This window comes from Beta vulgaris, chromosome 6, assembly GCF_026745355.1.
Source record: "Beta vulgaris subsp. vulgaris cultivar EL10 chromosome 6, EL10.2, whole genome shotgun sequence".
Taxonomy (NCBI): Eukaryota; Viridiplantae; Streptophyta; class Magnoliopsida; order Caryophyllales; family Amaranthaceae; genus Beta; species Beta vulgaris.
The window spans coordinates 9,626,197-9,636,900 of record NC_079207.1 but is presented as its reverse complement, the minus strand read 5'-3'; the positions used below and the strand labels follow the sequence as shown (position 1 = coordinate 9,636,900).

At 33.8% G+C, this 10,704-nt stretch overlaps 1 protein-coding gene across 2 annotated transcripts; it reads right to left on the bottom strand.

Annotated features, from left to right (window-relative positions):
* Window positions 1-931: 931 nt before the first annotated feature.
* LOC125498221 (protein FD-like) lies at window positions 932-7,872 on the bottom strand. Of its 2 annotated transcripts, XM_048645971.2 has the most exons (3): window positions 6,896-7,863; window positions 5,313-5,390; window positions 932-1,428 (listed from the first exon to the last, which is right to left on the bottom strand). In XM_048645971.2, exons 1-3 carry the CDS (start codon window positions 7,481-7,483, stop codon window positions 1,357-1,359), a joined length of 738 nt encoding a protein of 245 aa, XP_048501928.1. In that variant the 5' UTR covers window positions 7,484-7,863; the 3' UTR covers window positions 932-1,356. The 2 variants fall into 2 exon arrangements, with proteins under 2 accessions (XP_048501928.1, XP_048501929.1); XM_048645972.2 differs by lacking the exon at window positions 5,313-5,390 and having other exon boundaries at window positions 6,896-7,872.
* Window positions 7,873-10,704: the final 2,832 nt, after the last annotated feature.

Below are 10,704 nucleotides of genomic sequence, written 5' to 3'. Positions count from 1 at the left end.
GATCATACTTCGCTATTAGTATCTAACTGGCCCGTGAAATTAACTAGCTTTCGACCCGGTTGTAATATGGGAGATTATGACTCGAAACCAATCAGAACACATCTAACAAGAATAGGACTCATTGACTCAATAATATAGACTCGAACCTGACATGCGGCTATTATCGCGAGCAAATTTCAGCCCAACCCCTATTTACCAAACCTATAACAACACCGAACCATTTCAAAACAATAAGTAATTGAAACAATCAAACCGATTACGGTCCTTGACCTATTTGATCCAACCAACTCTAAACCATACCTATTATTGATCCGACATGCTATCAATTCATTCTAATATAACATGATACCTACCTGATCAGACTTGTTTTGTCTTGAGTCTTTCGATCATTTTTATGTCTAAAATGAATTCAATTTGTTAAACTATTACAAAATATGTACGATTATTTGTACTAGATTTTTCGATTTAAGTAATGATACTCGTTAGAGTGTTAATCGAGCAAGCCAAGCCCAAACTTACATGGCTCGAAATAAAATTATATACCTAAGCTTAAATCTTTGACCACAACTTAAGTTTGTTCTAGGTTGCTTTATCGATAAGATCTTGTGTGGAATTGCAACGATGGTGAGTGCTTTGTGTACAATAAGTTGAATTAACTCTAGTTTTACATTAAAACTACGCCAGATATTTAGACCCCCTCGTAGAAGGTTGAATTACAAAATTATGTTTCTTTCAATTTGATCTATATTTTGACAGGTTATTTCTGCTTAACGATCGTGGTTTTGTAATGATTAGAATTATGTTTCTTTCAATTTGATCTATATTTTTAGTTTCCAACTTCTATTATAGAGTATAGATGTTGTATGAATTCATAATAACAAATGATTTTAGAAAAAAATGCCATAAGAGTTTGAATATGGTCATACGGATGTCGCAATTAAAAAGTTGCACATTTTAATTTATTTTTTGGTAAGAAGAAGTGATCCGAACCACGCTCGGGTCTTAATGGGCCAGGCACTTGAGAGCCAGGGTAAAGGGAATTCCTACCCTTAAAGTGCCTCTAGTGGAGATTGAACCCCGACGCTCTCTTTACTACTAGATCAAGTACTACTTGGTAATTAAAAAGTTGCACATGTCCAATAGCATGTTTTTCTCTTTTGGTTCTCTCTCATCAGTCCATTAATAGTAGTACTACAAAAGTAAAAGCTACCCCACCAGAATCCTACTATCAAAAACAAAAATAACCCCCCCTCCCTCACTCCCCCACACCAATGCAAAAATATCTTACATCACCCCGAAAAAACATATGTTTGGGTCATTCTTTCTTTCTAAATCTTAAACTTTGTCATCTGGGTCTCAAAATGGAGCTGTTGATGTTCGATGTAGACCATGCTTTTTGGGAAGCTGAGCAGACGTTTCTTCAATAAACTGCATATAAAATATGTCCAAAATAAAATATAAAATAGAGTTTAAGATAATAATAAGATGAATTTTTTCTTCTTAAAATAAAACCACACACCAAAAACCTAAAGTTTGAGATTTTTTATCGTTGAGGACCTAAAGTTGCAAAACTTGTCGTCAAAGGCCTCATTTTAGATATCAGCAATACAATGTTAACAAAGGTACTCTAAATCCTTAACGCTAATTATAGTCATACTTTAATATCATATTTTTTCACCTTATTTTCTATTTAAATAAAAAGTAAAATGTTCTAGATAACATAAGAAAAAGATTTTTAAAAATAAGAAAAGTTAAAGAAAAATTATTGTGAAGAGAATAATACTTTTCTATGAAAAAACACAATTTTCATTTTCTTTTTTTTTTGAACGAAAATTAATATATTTAATAATTTATTTTTCAATCAATTGCTCCTTTGGATAAAAAAACCAAAAAAAAGGAAAATCTTGTTCTTTTTCTTTGTATTTAAATTTTTGTGCTAATTATTCAATAATTTTGTTTAAATTTTGTAATATAACATTATCATTATTTTCATTCTAATATTCGATAGTCAAGTGAAATTTTGGTATATTTATCTCAATCCACATATTAGCCTCATAAAAGTTGATGAATAAGGAGATAAGATCAACTTTAAATGGTCCAAACTTTTGTTTGAATCGGTCACATATAACTTTGCAAATCAGTAATTTGTAAATCCGATACATACAGTATGAACACTATCTTTTTTATGTTTGTTCCAAATTAATTTAAACACTCTCATTATTGGCATGGTCTCATTATTAATATATTATTTATCAATAAAAATTACTCAACCTTTTCTCTACTCTTATAAAAAATACCACACTAACTCCTATCACATCTACTTTTTATATAAAATAACATTTGACAATTACACTAGTATAGAGCAAGTAATGATCTTTTCATTCTGTTACAACTTTTATATCCTCATATAGTCCTATGTCGCTGTCCCTCTCTTATCTAGGATGTGCACTAGTCCAAACTAGAGGTGATCATGGGACGTGACAGGCCGGGTTCGGGCCGGGTCGTGGCCAAAAAAAATTTGCCCAATGGTCGGGCCAGGCCAAAATTCGGGCCGATTTTTTGTGTCTAAAGCCCACTATTTCGGGCCTAAATTAGCGGGCTTTTGCGGGCCAAAACGGGCCGGGCCAAAAAATAGACTAAAAAGTTGTTTTGGCTTGCCCAAAGCCCGCCCAAAGACAAAAAAAAATCTAAGCGGGCCGGGCCCGGCCCGCGGGCCCAAAAAATCAGCCCAAAACCCGACCAAATACCGGGCTCGCGGGCCGGGTCGGACTGGGCTCGCGGGCTGGGTCGAACTGGGCTCGCGGGCCGGGCCAAAATGATCACCTCTATCCAAAACCGGACGAGAACTGGCAGGACCGAGATGTGGAAAGTTTTTTGGACTTGTTGGACCGAAATTTATATTTTTCTTAGGAAAAAATCTTTTTTATTTGATTTAAACATATTTATAAAGTAGATACATTGTAATTAAATCATTTTAATAACAATATTCCTAAAAGTAAAAAACAATAAGTTTTAAACTTCTACCTTTAATTTTTTTATAACATAAAAACTTTTTTTTACTTAAAAAAATTATTAGTCCTTCGCTCTGGACCATAATTTTTCAGGTTTGAACTGGACCGGACCGAATCGGACCAGAAACTCAGAATCATGGACTGAGGATCGGAATCTTCTATTCGGTACAAAATTCCATACCGGAATCTTGAGTTGAGTTCAAATTTTGGTCTAACCCTAATCTTTGCACAACTCTACTCTTGTGGTCTCACCAGTTATCACAAGCACCTCAACATTCCACGCCTTTAAACTAGTGATGGCCATTGGTACGGGCTGGGCGGGCCGGACCGTGGGCCGGAGCGGGCTGGGCTGAGATTTCATGGCCCAGGACCGGACCGTGAAATTCATGGGTTGGGTGGGCTGGTCCGCGGGCTGAAAAGTCTTGGCCCACACCGGTCTATTACCAGTTTTCACGGTTCGAGAAGCGGTTCTGGCGGTTCGTGGGTCTAGTGGGCTGGACCGGGCTGGCGGGCCGGCATGCAATATTTTTTTTCAAAATTATTTAATCATTGAAATTATTCATTATTGTTATATAAAATCTTTAAAATGAATAAAAATATATACAATTATTAAAATTAATGAATAATTTCTTATTTTAAAATTTGACTGAATTAAATATATGCAATTTGATTAAAATATATACAATTTGATTAAAATATACACAATTTGGTTCAATAATAACTTGGACTGGGCTGGTCTGGTTCATGGGTTGGGCTGGACCGGTTTTGTGGTCCGGGCTGGGCGGTTTTAGTAGCGGGCTTTGGTGGGCTGGGCTCAAGAAATCTGGCCCACGGCCCACCCACCAATTTCACGGTTCGAGCTGGGCTGGACCGGGCTTTTTGCGAGCCCGACCCACACGGCCCGCGAGGTGGGCTTGGTTGGATGGGCTGGATTGGCCCGCACTGTTGGCCATCTCTACTTTAAACTGCCACTAACAATCTTCTCCTTATCTTATGTTTTCTCTCTCCACCAAGCCCCTTTCCTCGTCTTTCATTCTATCGCTCATTGCCATCACCAAGCAATCAAACAAAGTTCACGGGCAATTTATCACTTCGCAACATAACTTCATTTATCATCATAATCTCAACTAATTGTTCCACTTTTAATAATCTCAATTAGGGGTTAAATTCAAAGTGATTTAAGTAGTGTGCATGTTAGGGTGGATGCCGTGATAAGTGTAGGTGAAGATGGTGATTTCAAATTTTAATGGTGGTTGGAGGGCGGGAGAGAAGTAACTCTCAAGTCTTAAAAGGAGAAAATGCATGGTAAAGGTGAGTGTAGAGGTGTCAAAAGACGACATGTCTTGACAACTCAATCTGAATCTGACAAAAAATGAACGATTTTGGTTTAAAACTTTTGACTCATTTAAGTAAATGGGTCGGGTTAGGGGGAGTGAACCTGCCAACATGTGAACTCGACAAAAACTTGACACAATCCGACCCATTTGTCCTTTCTAGGTGAGAAGTTCCGCTAATCTTGGAGACAAGGGTTGATTGGTGGTAGCAAGTTGAGGTGCTCATTTGTAGGTTGAGGGAAGAATTGAAAATCGAAAAAGTTAACATAAAAAGGTCCCTTTTTTTCAACTTATTTTTGTTTATTTAAACTTATTATGTCGTTAATGTATTTGTTAGTGTTTCAAATCTTATTTTGTTTATCTGAACTTAACATGTTTGAAAATAAGGTGAAAAGAACATACTCGACATTATATAAATTATGGAATTTCAATTCAAGTGTTTTAAAAGTGAGTAAATAACCACCTAGCAAAAGTGTTTCTTTTTTAGATGGAGGGACCTCTAATCAAATGTAACCAACTAACCATAAATTTAGAAATGAAAGAAATAGTAATCTAATATAAAACCTATCGAAAATATACTGTGAAAAAAGAAAGTATGAATAAATTGTTTGTGGGACAACCAAGATCGAATAATTTGGCTCAATTTCTTTTTTTAAAAAAAAATGAAATCCAAATGACTTCATATGTAACTGATCGAAATTCAAAGAAAATTGAACCAATGCCAACTCAAGCAACCTTTTCGATAACAGATTCTATCAAGTATCAAGTGGGCACTTTTTTTTTTACAGTAAAGTGGAAATTTCAGCTTTCCCTAATATTTAATTATTTATTTATACACTGTAAGTATTTTGCACCTTAATTTTAACCACTAGGCCAAGACATCCTCAATATTATTGTGATGTTATGAAAATATGAAACATGTACTTTATGTTTGCTTAAAAAAAGAGTCGGGCAAGATTGTTGTCACCTGTCTCTGTTGTTTCCTCAGCATGGCGTTTTCTTTCGTTAAATGGACAACTTCCAACTCCAGCTCTGATATATACGCCTGTTTGATAAATTAAGCCTAATTATTAGGGTAAAACAACAGGAGATTATAAAACAAAGCAAATCCCCTAGAAGTAACTGATATCATCATTTCCTCTCAAAAAAAAACAAGCTCTTCTTCATGCTATGACTTGGGCTCTGCAGCAACGAATTTGTAGAGTTACTTTTCTCACTGATTGCACGAACCTATTCTTCAAGCTGTGGCCGTCGTATAATTTTGTTAGCTAAATCCTTTCAGTGGCTCTTGTATTAAAGGTGGTTATAATTTTGTTAGCTAGATCGGGCCGAATTTTTGTGTCCAAAGCCCGCTATTTCGGGCCGGGCATAGCGGGCTTTTGCGGGCCAAAACGGGCCGGGCCAAAAAATAGACTAAAAAGTCGTTTTTAGCTTGCCCAAAGCCCGCCCAAAAACAAAAAAAAAACGACCGGGCCGGCCGAAAAATTCTGCCCAAAACCCGGCCCAAAAACGGGCCGAGTCGGGCCAAAATGATCACCTCTAATATATGGAAATATTTACACATATAGCAAATAAATTGGGACACACCTAAATGGCAAAATGTAGCAAATAAATTGGGACGGAGGGAGTATTATGTATATCGACTATAAAAACTATCCAACTTCACACTTTGTACATCAAGTTGTGCCATATTTGTTCATTTTTAATTGTTTGTGGAGCTCCAAACAAGCACTAATACGCAAATAAAAGAGCTCTAAATGAATTAAACACCGAGTGTAGAGTAAATCTTAAAACGCATTGTTTCTATCCTATCCCTACAGGCTACAACTAGTCAACTACAAGTTCAAGATTCCCACATAAAACAAACATAAGTTTGATTCCAATGAAAACTACAACCCCCAAATCCCCCATACCAAAGACCATAAAAGCACAGAACTTTATTGAGAATCAGCCATGTTTAAGTGAACTTAATTAGCACTTAGCAGTATGCACAAAAATGATGAAGCTAAGGTAGATTGTAACTTGTAATAATGTTTTATTTAGTCACACTTTTGCATGACAGACTATTTTTGGCAACTAAAATCTACTTTCTCCGTCCCAAAATATAGTTCTCATTTCTATTTTGGGTGTCCCACAATATAGTTCTCATTTCCATATTTAGTTCCACATTTTTCCATAATTTGTCTAGAAAAAACGTGTCCCATCATTTATTTGCTTCTTGAGTTTTGTTTCTTCCTTTGTTTATTCAACCAAAATGTTACAATGGATGTTCTTTCACCAATTATTTTCCATTCTCTCTCCTAAAATCATCTTTTCCCATTCAACATTTATTTAAATAAATAAAAAATCTTTACTATATCTCTTAGATTCCACTTGCATAAATTATCGTAAAAAAAGGAAAATGGGAACTATATTTGAAGACGGAGGGAGTACTATATTGTTTTACACCCAACACACAACACACAACACACATGTATTTATTATATTCTGTTTAGAAAAAAGAGAGAATAAAGAATAGTAAATAGGAAAGACAAGAATATATAAACTAACCTGCTTTCGAGCCCTAGAACGAGCAGCAGATTCTCTGTTCTTAATCATACGCTTAAACCTACGATCACCGGAAGCATCTTCATCCCCTTGACATAACCTTTTCTTATTAATACCCGTGACAACATCGTCATCGGCAACGCCAAATGAAGCAGCAAGAGAATTATCGAAAGCAATAAAATTAGAAACAGGGGAATTCCTTTGAATCTGAAAGCGTTCACTGTCAAAGAATTGAAATTCAGTAGGCGGAGGAGGAGGAGGAGGAGGAGGAGGAGAATAAAGCGGAGAAGAAGAAGAAGAAGATGATGATCTAATAGAATTAATTCTCGAATCTCCTGCTCCACTTGCGTTGAGAAAATCTTGAAGAATCATACCTTTGAAGTGGGAAGTAGGAGTTGGGTGATGAATTGTATGAATGTGATGAATTGGGGTGTTTGGGAGAGAGTTCATGGTGATATCTTTCCAGACTTCTTCCATGATTTTGTTTGGTTTGTGGAGAGAGAAAGAAGGAGAAAATGGAGATGGAGATGGAGATGGAGATGGAGAAGAAGATGAGGATGAAGAAAGTGATCTAGACTCTGTAGATGTCATGTTGATGATGCCAACATTTGAAAGGACAAGACTCAAGACTTAAGAGAAAGGGAGTGTTTTTGTATGCAGAAGTGGAGCAGAAAAGAGAAAGAGAGAGACACTGAAAGTATGCAGAGATGAGAGTGGGAACAACTAAGGTAACTTGTACGATGTTCTTTTGTCATTATTTAATATTATTCTCTCTATAAACTATACTATAGTTATTTCGTTTCTATTTTTACTCGCAACATTCAAATATGACACACAAATTTAAGAGATACAGAAAAAGACCTCATTGTGCTAAAAGAGATAATACTATATATCACCTTCTAAAATAAGAAACTTTACAACTTAAAAGAACAGGAGGAATTACTTTTGGCTATGGGTTTCTTGTTTGCAACTAGAGTATCTACTATTTCTACTTAGGTTTCAACTACTTTGGGAAGTTAAACATGAGGTTATCCTATGAGATTTTCTTTTCCTCACTGAGGTAGATTATATGCTATATGATGATCATCAATGAAGTTGTGCTACTGCACTACTATCTATTGAGGGTAATAAACTAATGATTAGGGTTGAGCACAAGTGAGTTCTCGGTCAAATGCCGATAATTGGACCCGAATTTAGTCGGAATCGGTTCCTAAAATTTGAAATCGAAATTGGAATTAGTTGAACCAAATTTTCATTTTCTGGAACTAGTCATGGAACCCGTTGAGACTAGTTCCAACTGCGGGTACCCGTTTCTATGAAAGTATGATGTAATTTCGATTTTGACTGGAGGTGACTTTCTATAATTGGTCTTGGAATCGGTAGGAAACGATTTTAGTATTGAGTATCCAGTACCCAATGGCATTCAATAGCTACAGGCTCGTTCGTGATCTCTTTTTTTTCAGTTTTTAGTTTTTTTTGAAAACCAAAAACCATATATAATAAGAAAATCAGAAAAAGTAGTTTCCAGTTTTTAGTTATCAGTTTTCAAAATTGGCATGATTACTATCATTATGACCAAGTTTAAGGGTCTGTTCTACCCAACTTATTTTCAGTTCAATTCAGCTCCAATCAGTTCAGTTTGGTTCAGCTCAGCTCCATTCTTTTATAACCATTTTGTTAAATATTATTATTATTATGTTCGTATAATTTATTTTACTAATTACTCTTATTATTATTTTTATTATCATTTATTTTTATATCATTACTATTAATTATTACTCATTATTATAATTATTATTATTGTTGTTGTTGTTGTTGTTGTTGTTGTTGTTGTTGTTTCTATAAATTATTTTGTTTATTATAGCTTTACTCATTATTATTAATATTATTATTAGGAGGAACATGGTTTAGGTCAAAGCACAAATAAACCCACGTGTTTTAGCCCATAAACCAATCAAATCGCTTCAAAATGGTGTATGATGTAATTTTCGCGGTCCGACCCAATCATTATTTTTATTACTAAATATTATTATATTATTAAACCTAATTATTAAAATAGTAATATTAATTTACTTCTTAGATATTATTGTTATTATATATCATCATCAAGTATTAATATATTAATACAAATAATATAAAATAATAATTATTAATTATCATTATTATCATTAATTATTATTATTATTGTTATTAATTTATGATTATTAATATTATTTATTTATAACTATCATTTAAAAATATCCAAAATACTATTATTATTATTATTCATTGTTATTACTTATCATTATAATTATTATTTAATATTCATATTATTATTGTTTAAATACTATTTATATATTTATTACATTCAATTTAATTTAATTTAATTTAATTCAATTCAATTCAGTTCAGTTCAGTTCAACTCCAATCAGTTCAGTTCAGTTCAACTCCAATCAGTTCAGTTCAGTTCAGCTGTTTTATGCCGAAGACAACAAGCCCTAAGTTCATAATACTACTTACTATCATATGATTCTAAAATCATAAAAACTGGAAACTGACAGTGTTTTAATATTAAGCTTAATAAAGACTAAATTAAGAATACCAAGTGTTACTTTACACTTGTACTATTCAAATTTTTTGTATCATTAGTTGTCTAACATAGAATACCTCAAAAGGGAAAGAATCTTTATTTTTAGTTAATTTAAGGATCACACTATATGCAGTCTTAAGGGTTGTATATAAGACATAAATATACTACCTTTAAATGGAAATAAGTTGTGAATTTATGAAAAAAAAATTATGCATCAACCAATGTACAAATGATCATTAATACATTTTTTTTTTCATTTTTAGCTTCTTATATGCAACCCTTTATGAATGCATATAACTTTTCTCTTAATTTAATTTTATTTAAAATAGTAAAATTTTGCCTATTTTTTGAGTTGCATTGGTTTATTTCCCGATTCCAAATAGAAACAACAAAAGAAAACGAATGGAGTATTATTTAATAATTATTATTATTATCAAAATTATTATTTATGATCATTTTTTAATTTCTAATATTATTGTTATTATTATTATTATTTATTATTATTATTATTATTATTATTATTATTATTATTATTATTATTATTATTATTATTATTATTATTATTATCTCAGTTCAGTTCGGTTCAGTTTCTCTCATTCCAAAAGAACGGGTCTCATTCTAGACTAATCAAACACTATTTTAAGTAAATTGGTCAAAGATTGACTTATTCTTAACAATTTTTTATTGTAGTTTTGAACACTTTTGCACATGTAAAAATACAAATCTAACATTAATGTTGAAAACTTGAAATATGTGGAGGAATTTTTTTGTAAAAAAGTTATAAGTGGTTGTAACTTGCCTTTATAGTTGCTCTAACTAGAGTTGTCAATTCAGTTACTCGAGTCGGGTTCAGGTTGGGTCATCTCAGGTTTCAGGTCATGTTCAGTCAGGTCGTGTCAGATCATTAAATCAAACAGGTTGGATGCAGGTCGGGAACGGTCATAATTCGGTCAGGTTTGTCTCGGTTCATTTCTTCTTTCAGGTTCGGTCGGGTTCTGCGCGGTCAATTTCGAGACAGGTCATCTTTCGTGAACATATGGTGTCGGGTCGGGTTTATTGCTGGTTTGTAGCGGGTGCTTTCTGGTTCAGGTCATGCGTGGGTCGGGTACTTATCAGGTAAGGACAATAACATTTGGGTCAGTTTCGAGTCGGGTTAGATTGTAGTTATCGGGTTGTACCATACTTATTTCAGGTCACTTTCGGGTCGCTTCGAGAACGGAACATGTCATGAATTTTGTGTGGG